The 15852-nt window shown below is 40.4% G+C and overlaps 1 protein-coding gene across 6 annotated transcripts in view; it reads left to right on the plus strand.

Moving 5' to 3' along the window:
• si:dkey-237h12.3 (teneurin-3) overlaps window positions 1–15852 on the plus strand; it is a 134815-nt gene that overhangs the window by 57190 nt on the left and 61773 nt on the right. For all 6 annotated transcript variants that reach the window (XM_051420400.1, XM_051420401.1, XM_051420403.1 and 3 more), the window contains exons 4-5: window positions 2478–2703; window positions 10365–10603. In XM_051420400.1, coding sequence (XP_051276360.1) covers window positions 2478–2703; window positions 10365–10603 — 465 coding nt within the window. The remainder of the gene's footprint in view (window positions 1–2477; window positions 2704–10364; window positions 10604–15852) is intronic.

Below are 15852 nucleotides of genomic sequence, written 5' to 3' on the forward strand. Positions count from 1 at the left end.
TGATTCAAGATTGACCATAAAGTTGTAATGGCGAGAATGTTTGCACCTGTTCAAACTCATCTCTGTGCTCGCCATGCCGGAACTACTCCCATCAACCCTAATGCACCTGCACCACATATATTTTTATGGGTGACTGTGTACTGCTGCATTTTCGAACTCTCAGTGCCAGCAGTGCAGCCTGCAAACTAAACAAGGACAATCAAGATGTTGCCTTGTACTATATGCCAATAGATCAATATGTAGACATGAAGATAAATGAATACCGATTTGTGCAATATCTGTCATGTATCTTTATTTGTAATAGAAGGGTGGTTTGTTTACTAGGATTCACTGTGGCATATGTGGGTTTGATGATAAGATGATGTTTGTGTGGGAGAACACATACAGCAGTTTTTATGCACCGTTTACTGTGTTTTTAAAAGGATGCTGCAACAACTGAAATCTGATTACTTGAAATGGACATTAAGCTTGTTTTTGATTGGGTTTTTTTCAAGTGATAATCAAAATATATTTTTTCCTCACATTTCCATCTAAAAACAATCCTCTTGGGCCGTCAACATTCCACTTACCTCCATGTTAGATCATTTTCTGTTTTTCAGAACCCATCTGATTTTCGCCTCTGCTTCATTTCCCTTTAGCCTCTCATTGACATTGTTCTAGTGTGCGCTGATTATATGAAAAATGCTTCTACTGGAAAGTGAAGTGGAGCTGGTGGCTGCTGTGGGCTCATGCAGTGGAACAAGGCCCAGAGGTGAAGTAAAACCATCCAGTGTTGGTAGATAATCCACATTTCTATTAGCCTACTTAGCACTTTTCTAATAGGGCTCACAGTCTAGCCCAGGAGATGAGTGGGATGTCTTGTATTCATTACCATTAAGTCGTGGCAGCCTTATATTTTTCAAATGCCAATACCGCAGTTGATCACAGGTAATTCATGCGTTAGGATTCAGAATTGACTTTGAACAAGGTGGTGTGGGGTGATGAAGGGATCATATTTGATTGGATTTGATCAAACTCTAATCGGGCATTAATTAATTTTAGATTGGCCTTGTGCACCGGCACTGTGCACTCTTGTCACTCCTGATTCGGCACCACACCATTCATATTTTATCTGTCTGTCTTTCTCTGTCTGTATTCAGTTATAAAAAACGATGAAAGCATGCAAGTAAACAGCAAAAATTATTGGTATAGTGTGCCCTTGCTAAGCAGCCGCTTTGTCCCTGCAAGTAACTCATGGAGAAGAGTTTTATTCTTAGTAATCATTCTAATTAGAATAATCTTTACAGTATATTTCTGATGCATTCCTCCCTTTTGAATATGAGAGAAATAATCTTAAATTGTTCCAGTAGCTTCTATATGTACCTGCATTTACAGTAGTCCCAAGGACTTCGCCTCAAAGCAGTATAAATTATTACCTTGCTCTGAATGGCAGACGTGCTTGCTCCTAGCACTTTGGAACCAAGTGCAAGGCTCATTTGCTCGCAATGAACAGCTTATTTTATGCATAAAAGGGCACAGTGAAAAGCGGATGTACACAGACAAGGACAAAAATTGCATGGTCATTAAAAGCTCTTTTCAAAACAATGACTAGTGTCTTTACAGTGAAGTAGTTCTGTCTAGCCAGTAGCACAGAGCAGATTTTGATCCATGGATTACAGTCCACAAGGTCTTTATGCATGGCTGAGAAAGCAAAGGTTAAATCATGCACCAAAACCGACCTCCAGTATTCATATGCTCCAAATGTGACTCCTTTAGGCTTTATAAAAATTCATGCTGTCAATGCAAGAACAACAACTCCTAAAAGACGCAACTCCCAGCTTTCTCAATCTTCTCCAAGCCTCTCTAAGGCAAGAAAGACGATACCCATTTGGGGCTCATTGGAGCAAATCAGAATTGTCAGCACTGTGGGTTTTTACCTTTTAAACAGGGAAGATGGATAGATAATCACCACATGCCATTCTGGGGGCCAATTACACAGCTTTGTGTGAAATTGGAAAACCTGTTCTCTCGGAGCTCTAATGGATGTTCTGGTCATTAGTTATTTGAGAGTCTTCTCTGGCTGTAATCAAACGTGAAACATTGCGTTAAGCGCCCATAAAAGAACAGCTGCCTCTCTAAGTGACCTTCTGTTTAAGAGAACCCAACTGTCAGCCGTGTGGCGTTTGTGACAATTATTATGTGTGTCGCCATAAAAGCAGCTCTTATTTTACTTCTTTTTGCAGTGGTTGCATCTCATTTTAATGTCTTGCTCTTGGTTGTATTTACTTTTCTGGGTCTGTTAGGTGGCTGTATGCTGTCATATCTTCCATACAAGGCAGATGCATACTTTTTATCCATCTGCTGTCTCTTAGCAAGCAGTCTCTTTTACTATGGCTGTAATTTTAATTGGCAAAACAAAATGACTTAACCTTTTGATTTTGCAACTTTTAAGAATAGACAAACTATTCTGACATCTTTTTCCCTCTGCTTCACTCCAGGTGACCATCTATCCTGTCAGCAAGGCCCACCTCCTCTCCCACCAGCCCCGCCCCCACACAAGCAGCATCCGTCCATCACGTCCCTGAGCCGCAGCTCACTGGCCAATCAGAGGAGCCCAAGCCCGCCGCCCACAGCCGGCCTGGCGGCCGACTTGCAGAGTACGGCGGAATGCGTCCAGCTGCAGGACAGCTGGGTCCTGGGCAGCAATGTGGCCCTGGAGAGCAGGTGAGTGACCCACAGTGACCTACAACAGAGCTGGGAAATTCAGCTCCAGGTGTTATTATGAAGCCATTTCCACTGACACAGAAAACAAAATGATGTGAAACAAATGAGCGGGAGGCCAAGCTGCTGTTTTTAAAATGTTTATTTTTCAGTTAAAATTTTGCATTTTTTGAAATGTGTTCCATGACCTACCCTGTATTCGAATTGTATACACTTATACACTATACAATTGAAAATCAAAGAAGGAAACCGTAGCTATAACTATAATTTACTAATTTAAATTGATAGTTTGTTTGCCATATTTTGTTTACGCCAAATCTACTGGCCTGTCTGCTGAATCCACTTGCTTGTTTGGTGTTTTGAGATAATGAATATTGGCCCATCTTTTTAAAACTCACAGTCAGGGTTAATGGTGACTCACTCAGTCTTGACTGAACCACCAGTGTGATTTTTGTTGGCAAACATAAATTATCAGCTTTATATTAATGCTTGTGCTTTTTTGGCTCCATCACACCTTTTACCATTTGTACGACCTGCAAAGGTTCTGGGCACATGTCACCCATCTAGACTGAATGAAGTTCAGTATTGGTGTGAACCTCAGCACATAATAAACTTCAGCAGTGACATTTCATGCTGAAAAGACACCTGGCAATAACCAGACCTATATTAAGGACTATTCTTCATCCGGATAAATTATCAAATGATCAAAAATCATCAGTGATTGTGAATGACATAATTTGGTTCCTGTTAAAATGATAAATATGGTCATTGTTTCGCCTCTGTTGAGAATACTGTTGTTAAGTGTTTATAGCTTTTTTTGAATTTTGTATGCACCCATGATCAAGGACTGATTACTAAATGAGATAGACCTACACAGAAGGAGTTTGCATGATTAGAGTGAACTATGTGAATATCAGAAAGCTTGCCAGTTCGAATCAAAGAGGCTATAACTTAACAAGGAACTTGGTAAGCGGACTGTGTGTTATATCAAAATTTGCTGTGCAAGATACTACTTTGTCATAAGAGCCTCTGCCAAGTTTTACTCTTGAAACATCAGTTATATTTCTCTTAATCAGTGAGCTCAAAATATCTTGGCTAATGAAGTGTGGTACATTGCGCCCTGACTCAGAAATGGCCTCGAGTAGATGATTGCATTCTAGCCTGATATTTCCCTGGCACAGTGCAATCCGCTCTCTCAGGCTTAGATGAATGTAAACTTTGAGTTTCGTCTGTGGCAGCATGAAGTAACAACCTCTTATGATCTGACTGAATCAATTGGGATATGTGGTGACAGTTTCACTTTCTGGGGAAGATGCAGTGATTGAATACTAACCGCGCAATGACCTTGAGCTGTCTTAGCTGTATCGACAAAACAATATGTGCGCACCTATCATCAGCCGAGGCATAAATCACTATCACCACAGTGGACTCTAAATCAAGTGCTTGTCAGTGGGTGGGAACAGAGCGCTGCTGTGAACCAACGGGGCCAAAAGGGAAGACCCGGTTCACCACATAATTGCAGATGTCAAGAAAACCACCAGGTTGGGAAATGTAAACAGAAGCTCCAGAAAGTATTCATTAGGCTGCCTTCAGGGGGTTTGGGGCCAGCACATATGTAGGTGGCCTCAGGTTGCACAGGCATGTGAATTTCTTTTGAATCAATGACATGGATTTTATTTCTTATACCGCACAGTACAAGTGGTCACAATGTACAGACAGTAAATTATTCTGTACAAGGCGGTTGATTAAAAAAGTGTCAAATGTAAATCACAATGTTATGATCTTGTTTAATATATTTCCAGTGACATGATCTCCTTGAAAGTAAAGCACTCATTTGACAGCATTAGCTACTTTTACAGCAATTAGCAGTAATGAATTATGTGTGTGTGTAACCTCCCATAAAAGTGTTGGTCTTCAAAGCACAAGTGTGCTAATTTGACTCAGTACCAACTAGCTTTCACTGTGAATAGCTTTCAGTGTTCTTTGTAAATGAGTGAAGTGCTGCACTCAGTAACTTCTACTGTAACTACTTCTCATTATTATATAGTGAATGAATGAACTCACTGATCCTCACTATGCTCACACTGTCAATGCTGTGTTAAGACACCAAGTTTGATTTTGGCTCATTTACTCAAGATCAAACATCAGACAAATGAAACCTTTTTTTGCAGCTCTGAGATGATAAAAATTAAACAATCATCAATTGGTATTGCAACTTGGACCCAACTACAGTTTATATCGGGGACCTAACTGCAGTATATGAACTGTATAATGTGACAAATGTCCGTACTTTTTTATTAAAAATATACATAAATTACAGCAATTCTGAAGAATGTTTATAAAATATCTCTAAAAAATAAACTGAAACCCAAACCTGATGATGCCACGACCAAACGATCTGGTGTCGTTCACTGAACAGTTTTTTATCACCATGAGAAATGCAGATCATTTTATGACATTATTCTACTGAAGCTTTTGTTCTCCTTCAGGATAACCAAGACCGCTCCTTTTAGAGGACTCAATTAGATGGTAACATAGCAGTGATACCGTTCGTTGCTTTTCTCATGTCACAAGGAGACAATCAGATCTTTAATGTGTGTGGAATTATTTTAATAAACCCCCTCAGGTTTCCCTTTCTAACCACCTGGCTTTGTCTTCACTGAAATAGTTTTTTTATGATATTTTCAATTAGAAATATTCAGTTGAACTTCATTATAAAATGAATCGCCATGTCCCTCAAGAGACCAGTGCACATATACAGTAATTATTCTTGAGCTGTACTTAATCCTTTGTTTAAAATAGACTATACCAGTATGTGTGATTTTTTTTTATTTTGAAGCCTATATAGCTTGAGCTATAAGCTCTATAGGTGCTCCACTGGATAACATACAGGTAGGCGTCTTCTCTTACATATGTATGTCCTTTGGAGTCCACTTCAGCATTTTTTTTTCACTTAGATTCAATGACATTCAGCTATAACAGTCATTATGACATTTCAGAATGAGTCTTTTGAAGGCTTGCCCAGCCACACGTTGCGGTTATAAATGTACTGTCAATCCTCATTGGATTCATGTGTCAAGGGAGTCCTTTTGGTGAAATGAAATTATGTCTCTGCTCTAAAATCATCATGTGGTACAGTGTCCCACAGACAGTACATTTTGCTGATAGAAAATGTGTTAGAATTGTTCTCGGGGGGTTGAAAAAGAATAGCAGAGGTAATCCAAGTAGGATTCGGTTTCTGTGTGCGCGTGTAGTTGTTTGTGTGGGATGCACATGTAAATCATAAGTCAGACAGTCATGCTTTGCATCACAGGAGGAAAATTTTACTTTTTTTTTTGTACAGCAGCCTCAGTGTCAGGATCGCACCAGGACTGATTAGTCATGTGTAAGATACCAGCCAACTAGCCTTTTGGAATAGAAAGGAGCTTGCGGTGCTGGCTGGTTACCTGCCAAAGTGGATGGTGGTGTAGACAAAGTGGTAATCCTCAAGACGTGTTTTCCTTTTTATTTATTTTGCCAACATCTTTAGTGCCAAGCACACATTTCTGTGGTGATTCCAGAGTTCTGCAATATTTTCCTCTTATTTTAGGTTACTGTACAAACTGCTGCTGCTGGCAACACGAAGTGCATCTGTTCCAGATGAGTTTTGCCAGCAAATGCAAAAGCTTTCATGAACAGAGGATGGATTGTGAAGAGTAATCTTAATAGTTATGCATATAAAAAGTCAGTACACATTTAAAATGTAACCTGCAGTATCTAAAACACACTGACATTAGGGTTGTATTGAAACATGTCCTCACCACAATTGTCCCTCAAGATTTAGCTACAGAGTAACTGTCTCATGCCCAGAGCTAGGCCATCTTAAATGTATGTACATAAGAGCTGAGCTCCTCTTATGCCAAACCTAATCAGACTTGTTAAATATAGTCAATTCCATGTGCAAACAATCTGAGCACTCAGAGGGAGCGACTCAAGATGGCACCACGCTGATCTCCGTGGGCAGGACGGCACAGAAAAGCTCGCCTGAAATACCATCACGCGGGTTCGGAGCTAGCTCTACCAGAATAGCACCTGCTAGCAGGCCCCCCCGATGGGAGGGCAGGTGGTGATCTGGGGAAGAGCGACGGCGACAGCGGCGAGCGTGAAAACGAGCCACTGTGACACCCGCCACATCTGTAGTCCTTTTTTTTTTTTCCCGGTCATGGGATTAAAGCCGGCCCCATTTTTCCAGCTCTCACCTTGAAATGCTAATGCTAACGCAGAACAGCAGCTAATAGAAAGATTACATATTCTGAGTGCTTCGATTTGCATTGTTTCTAGTGTGCTCTCTCGCCCCTCCAGCAGGAGCTTAGCCGTAGACAAATCCACCCACTCACTGTTTAGTCTTTTGTCCTCTGTGAGGATGTTTTCAAATGTCATCCTGATGACAAGCAATGTTGTGAGAGCAGAGGAGACCAGGCTGGCTGCCGCTTTTGTGTTACAGGCTTCTCAATGGGACAGACAGGCGTGCACACAAACACACGGCGATCACACTGACACACATTCATTTGCTCTCTTTCTCTCTCAGTCTCACACTCTCTTGATTGTCTCTTTTCTCTCTCTCTCTCTCTGTATCTCACTCTCGCTGTCTCACTCAGTCACAGCACACCCTATTGCTATCACTAGGGCTGGCTGGATTAGCATAGTAATGTGCCTTGTTGCATCACACTGGCTGTAATCAATTACAGCCGGTCATCCAGTGTGTATAGCTGCAGACATTTACACTGGTCCGCTGTTTGTTAATCATGTCCAACAGCATTTCATCTTTGGACCCCTTCAGTCTGCTCTTTAGGGGGGGAAAAAAAGGCCTACATGAAAAAAAACATCAGCACCAGAATTACTTTAAACGCTGAGTGCAAATAAATGTCCGGCACAGGGATTTGTCTTGGGGATGCTGAAGCTGAAAGTTCCTGAAAGTCAGGTTCCCTCTGCATTTTCTTGTACAAGTGAAAGGGATGTAAATGACTGAAATATAGCTGACTTTCTAATTTTAAACCACCCACGGTGTGCCATATGTTTCTGGTAATTAATGTGCATTCAGATTGTTCAATCAACTAAATTGTGCAAATAAACACTATTTTATGATCTGTTTACACATGTTTTTATTGGTGATATTAATACAGTTTTTTTTTTGTTATTATGTTTAGTAAAGTCTTTTGAAAGGCTCTGTAGCTTCTCCAGATGTTCCCTTGGTGTTCTTAGCCCAGGTGTCTTTGACTTGTAAGCCATGAGAGCATTATGTACTCATATATTTGCATAAATAAGAACACAGGTACATATATATATGCGACCTGTATTTACAGGCAAAACTATCTCCCCATCATCACTTGCAATAGGTAGTCACCTCCCCTCAAATAGGGTACATAGACCTCCCCACAAACACACACACATATATGAACTCACACGTCCACATCCTTTTCTGTCTGCCTCATCAGATTGCATCCACTTACACTTAACTCCCCAGACAGCAGTGTCTATTTGCCGTGTCTCTGACTACACATCTGCCGCCTCCGACGTCGTGCAAGTTTTGACCTCAATTCATACCCAACTGCGTATTACAGAGTCTGCCGCAGTAACAGATTGTTCCAGATTGGAGAATCTGAACTTCTCCAGGTTTGCAGACGACCGGAGCATTGTCATTCCAGCAGTGACATGCAGTAACCTTTAAATGGAATCCCTGTATGTCCATGGCTGCACGTGTCAATCGGGGCATCGAGGAGCCAGACGATCCAAATCTGACATTTGTTCTTTGAGTCGAGAATTGATCAGAGGAGGTTTTAGCCCAGAGATATCGTCACAGGAGATAGGAAGTACCTGAAATATCAGCGGCAGGGCTGAAATAAGAGCAATGCATTGAGGTGTAGGTTTATGATGTGTCCTTCAAACAAATCAGTTAAATTTGACACATTTTCTGATTAACTTCCCTTAGCCTTACCTTTGACCATAAGAGTGGAAAGTCCTCCCAAGCATTTAGTCCAACTATAAGAATATTTCAGTTAATGAACAGTTTTAGGTGCAGCTTCCCTAAATCATGTTGACCCACCACTCCCATCAAATAATCAGGGAAACTCTGATTAGTAAGTGTTTTTTCGGTTCTTAACTGCTCAGCTTCAGATTATGCACCCAATTAGCTGTTCTCAAGCATCTTTTAGTACAGATTCACAGTCCGGATTTCAAAAAGCCTTTACAAAACTTACATGGAGACTTCACAGATGCCGCACAAATAATTGATGAGTAAACACTGCTTTATCAGTTTATTGGTGTATTTAAATTAGCTGTTTCCATGGCAATCTGCTCCTTCTGGGATCTATAGGACACAAGACTGTAAAATGTTGTGTAAGACTTTTAGCAGAAAGTAGAGGGATGTGAGATCAAGGGAAGACTGTGCTTTTTCTCGCATTTATGCCCAGAAATTGAACTCTTTCTTGTACGCATTTAAAGTGGCATTTATATAGCTACATTTTCACTCAGGTATTTGTTTACTGCTGCATTGGCAATCTGTATTTTATTGCAAGATTACCTTTATAAATCTCATATGTTTGCTCTATTGTTCTAAGCGGTTGTTTGTTCTATTGTTCTTAGTGGTTGTTTTAGGCCCCTTAGCCTCACCTCTTATACAGTGTTTTTAACTTTTCCTTTGGTAACAGCAGATTGCAGGAGAGTAAACCTGGACAGGGAAATGTTGCACCCACTTTATTTACACTATGTTGAGGTGCTCTTGGGCAAGACACTTAACCTCCAACTGTTCCAGTTGAAAAAGTATTACTGTGGTGGTGCTGGGATGGTACTCTCAGGTGTAATTGTGTGTGTAAGAGTGAGTGTCAAGGAGAGTACTCATGTAGAACGACCATCGACTGAGTAATAAAGGTTGTGTTGTACAAGTACTTTATTCTAACTTTTTATTACTATTATTAATTAGCACGAGTAATGTTTTAAAGTCAAGTATTTTCTCAACCCCTAATGTAATCCTGGTGAAGACTTTAAGGCTTAATATATCTGAAAAGAAGAGTACTCAATCTATAAAATACTAAATATTTCTTGACAGCTTGTTTTAAGTGTATTTTATTTTTTATAAAAAATTTACAAATTCTACATTGGATTGGAAGAGCATTTGCAATGCATGGTCAATCTGTCCAATTTCCCTCGCCGTCCCCATAAGCCTAGAGGCATTTGGGTATTAAACTCTAAGTAGTGGCAAGAGTGGCAACAAGGCTTAATTCATTTACTTAAGAGCTTTTCACGTGGGGTTTAAAAGTTAATAGGACGATCACTCCGTAGTGCATTTGATTAAACCCTCTTAATTACCCCAGGTATAATGGGCTATTAGCAAAGGCCCAGTTGTAAAAGGGCAAGTGGGAGATGATTGTTTTTATGAGGTACTTTTTGTTCACCTCTTTCAATGTCAGGATTATACTGAATATCAGAATATAACCCAGTTCCTCTTGCAGTGTGATACACATGGGAGTATTGTAGCATAGACTGTATTTGAGAGATTCTTTTGGTATTTGGATTTAATTTGGACTTTCTTTGAGCCGTTGACTTTCTGGATGCTATGTTTTTTTTACCAACACTTATTTTACACTTATTTGTACAATACCCTTTTCTCCTTTTTCCCTCCTTTCCAGGCACTTCCTATTTAAAACGGGCACAGGAACAACACCTTTCTTTGGCGCAGCAGCCCCTGGTTACACCATGGCAACGGGGACAGTTTACTCGACACCAGCGCGCCCTTTGCCCAGAAACAGCCTGTCCAGAGGGGCTTTCAAGTTCAAGAAGACACCGAAACATTGCTCCTGGAAGTGCACGGCCCTGATCGCTGTGGGGGTAGCTGTGGTTCTGTCCATCATTCTCTGCTACTGCATAGGTAAGGCTGAGATAATGCTGTATGAGCGTTGAAGATTTTTAAATTTCTAGTTGCATCACGTTCATATGGAGAATTTTAAGAGATTATGTGTTCTCAAATCCCAAACACAGCCAAATTACAACATTAGAAAAACAGTGCATGACAGATTATGGGGCATTATTAAGATTATCATATTAATGAGAACTGCACACCAGCTATTTTTTCTGTTTCAGACACACAACTTCAGAGTCAGTCTCACAGATATTACCATGTGAGATTTGACACTTCAGACTCAAAAATGAAAGCATTCATGACTCAAGTTTTGATTTGAGGCTTTGCCAAAACCCTGTAACAATAAAAAATAAACAAGACAGTTACAGTCAGTCCTCGCGTATTTAATTATTAGACATGTGTGTTGGAGGAACTTTGTCCCAGCGATGGAACAAATTACAACAGCTTTGAAATGAAAATGTCAAAACCATAAACCATGCCATTTTAATGGTCAACATTCAGAAATGTGTTTATAAAGCCTTGATGACCTGGACTTTCTGTCAAGGAAATTAAGCTTAATTTGGGCCCCAAAATACTTTATGATTGAGACAGAAAGAGAGACATGAGCAGTTATAGACACACTCTTGTCTGTCTCGCCTTTACCCACACGGTCTCCCCAAGTCTTAATCTGTACGGTTGACAACCCGTTAGCCTCATCCCTTCACGGCCACACTCCCACCAGCCTTTTATCTGCAGCTGTCCTTCAAACTTGCAGGCGACACCAGCTCCACGGTAGCAATTAAAAAAAAGTAATCTCTTCTCCTCACGTTGGTCCACTTAGAAGGTTCTGTCCCTGATTGTGTATGGAGGCAGTTCAGGAGGTGAAAATCTTATCTGTAACCGCCCACTTTAACAGATATTCTAGGCTTGATGTTTGTACCGACTGAGCTACGCGTAGACTGTAACTTATGCAGCTTTTCTTTCTAAGGGATGACACTTTATGTAGAGCCGACCATGTGCAAATTATTAGATGCTGACAGTATGGAATGTTTACACCTTAATACTGTGCATTTGAAACAAGTCAACCATCTAGCCAGACAAAATGAACTATATATGGCATAAATATAGCTACTGAATACTTGTTGGTATTGTGTGATGTGGAGGTGCAGCACAAGCTGTCACCCATGTGCATGAAAACCAGTAGTTTTTGTGCCAGAAGCGACGTATTTCTTTCAGTTCTGGGGAGAGAAAACATGACTCCATTATCTGCGGTGGCATTGGACAATCTTTAGACATGTCATTCGGTCAAACGGAACCAATGATAGACAAGCTGCCTAGAGTGAATGAAGCCGGCATGCCTCTTAATCTGAGTGAAGTTTGATCTCTGCCAGAAGTATTTCTATTTCACTGCCTTTTCCTTTCTGCAGAAATTGCAGATGTCCTGATATGATTCAGTAGCGTCTGTCTGACTAAGCTCTCAGTCAGATATGCAGACAAGGCCCCAGTGCAGTTTCCAACAAGACATCCCTGTCTGTTTCCCTTTGACAGGGGGCTGTGCATCATCCCCACACTTCTGATCCCCGGTTCACAGAACGACAGCCAATTTATGTCCTTGGGGGTTCCTGTTAAAACACAGGCAGAGAGGTTCAAATGGCCGGCACAGATGGCAAAATGAAACACAAGTTGAGGAGCTGCACTCTTATAACAAAGGAAGAGTCCCAAACACTTGAACTTTAAAGAAGACCTTGGTCCAAAAAGCCTTTGTTGTACTAGAATCCAAAACTCGCTCATTCTGTCAAACAGGAAATGCTTTTATCTCGGTCAGGAAGATACACTAATGCTCATCCTCTCCCCCTCCTTTGGGCATTATTTCCTATGAGAAGGCTTCTGAATGTTTTTATTTTTTTTACAGCGTGTGTCAAAGCTGACTTCTTGCTAACCTTTAGAATCTTGACCGCAGCAATAAACCCGTTACAGATTCATCTCTCCTCATGCCTTCCCTTGTCATCCAAGCCCTTAATCTTTACACTGTGCCTTTCTCCCTGAGCGGATATATAAGTATTCATCCAGCTTGGAGGCACAGGAAATGTGACACAGTTGTATAAGGAGAAATATGGGGTTGTTGGGAAGATCCTATAACCAGTGTTTTATTGGTAAATAGAGAGGGGAGTGCTCTCTTGGAGGAGAGGTCATAAATGCGCTAGATCAATATCAATATTCACAATCCCTTCATTGACTTAACTGTTTTTGTTGCTTTCGTTCGTTCGTTGTCGTTCATGATCTTGTGTCATAAAATTAGTATTGATATATACATATACTCTTTATAACTTAGCTGCTCCTCTGTGTGCAGGTTTCAGTTGCTATTTTTATTTGTACTTGTGCTCATGACAGATCAGCACAGTTTACACAGGGAAAGCGAGCAGAAACAGTCATTTGTTCAGCTGTTGTCACTAACAGTTCTAGCAGATTGGATTCATTTACAACATTTTCATCCCAACAATCACCGACTTGTTTAATTGTAGACCTGTCGGATGTTTGGGAATTGTATTTTTGGCCCAATTCCAGAGTGTGTGCCTCGTGCTTCAGCTCCTTTTTGGTGTGTGTATGTGTGTGTGAGTTAAACAGATGCAGCCCTCTGCCACTTGCCTCAGGTGTCTGAGAGTGTTTCCACCACTTCCTCTCTCTTTCATCCACCGCCAATTCACCTGCCAGGTGCAATGACTCAAATAGCTACAATGTGCACTCGTACTTTAATACTTTTTTACTGTCAGCTCGCGCTGTCCCATTAGTACAAAGACAAACTCACAGACAAATACAGGCACACCTGCATCTGTTATATGTTAAAATGGGACTGTGTTTGAAGTTTACTGTATCACATTACTCAATTTTTGCTCAAGTTAAGATTACTATACATCATGATAATTTAGAAGTTCAAATAAAAAATGTTTTAATGGTCAGAATTTGAAAGAATAACATGCAGAACAGTCACTAAACTGGAGCCTGGCTGACCGACAACAGCAGCTTCTGTAATTCAAATGAGGCACAAACCTGCTGAGGTGAGGCTTTCCAGTTCCAGTTCTGCAAACTAGACTGATTGGAAGGAGTTCAGCAATTGTTCAGATAGAAGGAGGCCAATCAGGACCAAGTCCAGCTTTGATGCTCTGATTGGATGCAGAAAGAGCATGTGGATTTTTGGAAATGCTCTTTAAATTGAACAGCACAAACAAAACCAAATACGAACAATGTCCATGTTTGATCAAAATGTTTATAAGGAGAAGACGATGCACTTCTTTTGTCTGACATTTGCCTTTTGAATGTCAGACATATATAGAGAAAAAAAAGTATCTTTAAATGAAGCATGAGTTATGTTATCAGTTTGTTTTGGAAAAGTGCATCTGAGATTTCTAGTTGGAAAACACTAATTCCCTGAAACCTTGTACCGCAAGAATTTAATTGATCAGAAAAATAAAATCATTTATTTATGGGTTTTTCAGTAAAAGGTGCAGATTAAAGTGAGGGCACTCATGAAATTATTGAAATGGTCGACATGAATGGTTTTAACAAGGTCATACCAGTCATCAGAGGAGAGTGGGTGATACAGGTGGCTCTACTCATCAATGATGAGGACTGTGTTGGGGGAAGAAAATACCTCAGAATCAGAGAATCAGAATGACAGTTATTGCCAGGTAGGTCTTTACACATACGAGGAATTTGTCTTGGTGCAATGGTGCTTAAAAAAATAATAAAAAGATAAATATATAAATCACACAAAAATCACACCAGAATAAAGTACTTTTAAAAAAAATACCTTCATCTAATACTAATATAAAAATCTAGAAATCCCACAGAGACTAACAGAAGGTGACATTGAGTTTGCTTCAGTTGTCACAGGACCGAAAAACAGATCCTGTTTTGGACGAATCTTGCGTTACAGATTTTGTCATTCCATTTGAGGTTGTTGGAGACACTATCCCAGAAAACAGGAACATCTTAGTCATGCTCTGAGCTGTGAGACTAATATCGAGGAGTCCCTCTGGGACGTTTCTGTGGAGATGTGCATGCAGGTTCCAGCATAAAACAATGTTTATCTCAATAATTTTGAGGCTGTTGAGCTCCAAGTTGTTGTTGGCACACTGTGACTCCAGATGGGCCACCTCTCTCTCTGGTAAATTGACTAATTATGCTTGGTGACGAAGGCCATCAAAATGGCATACTTTGCATATTTTAGCAGAAAACACCCAATAAGTTTTATATTCTTTCATGTTTGTAATGCATTTAGGTTGCTTAGCTGAGTTATATTATTTCTTCTTTCCTATAAAGAGATACAACTTTCACCTGTAGCACAATTATCAGCACCGGGTTTCCCAGGAAACAACACTACCAAGAATTATACGACAAGATGGGGAATTTGCTGTGAGAACAGCCAGGAGGATTTTCTGGGGCTCATGTTACATTTTCCAGTTCAGAAGTGTTTGTTCCTCTGTACACTAAATACCATGTTGATGTCAGAGCACAAACAAACACCTTGTAAACTTACAAATTCAACCTCCCGTTTATTGTCAGTGGAGGTGTTCCACAGGGCAAATTTGGACTTCAGAGATTAGAGGCTAGTTTTTCCAGCTTCTCGCTCAAGAGAAGAATTGCTCATGGCCCATAAATATTAATTGAACTGGCCTAGGCTGCAGGAATAACTTATGCAAATGTATAAATTGAGGGCTATTCACCTCAAAGCAATTTGTTGATGAGGTAAGTGGGGATTCAGGCCCTGGTGCACTAAGAGCGGTAAAGAGGGAAAGGCTCTTGGTGGTTCTGTGCCATGTGTGATACACAAGAGCCCACTGCCTTTCAGGTGGAAAGCTGGTGATACTGGGAGATGGGAGTGCACAGTGTTAAGCTGTGGAGAGTCACTGGACTTGTCATGTGAAATGAACTAGAATTTACAATCTGGAACCAAGCCAGTCGAGTTGTTTTTACACTATGACTTTTACTCTCTGATATTTGTCCTGTCATCCTATCAGGAGAACCTGGTAAATATGACCTGCTAAACATCAGTATGTTAGCATTGTCACTATGTTATGTTAGCATGCTGATGTTTGCTAAGCTAAGTACAACACACACACAGAGCTGCTAGAATGGCTGTAGAATCTAACCCTAACCCCAACCTTTACCCTGTCTGTCAATCTCTTCTTGATAAAGCATGGTGTCTTAGTCAGCTTAGAAAGAGGTTTTTCTTTTGTTTGTTTTTTTTTGTTGTTTGTTTTTTTACAGAAAGGGTTCCA

This window comes from Dicentrarchus labrax, unplaced genomic scaffold, assembly GCF_905237075.1.
Source record: "Dicentrarchus labrax unplaced genomic scaffold, dlabrax2021, whole genome shotgun sequence".
NCBI lineage: Eukaryota > Metazoa > Chordata > Actinopteri > Moronidae > Dicentrarchus > Dicentrarchus labrax.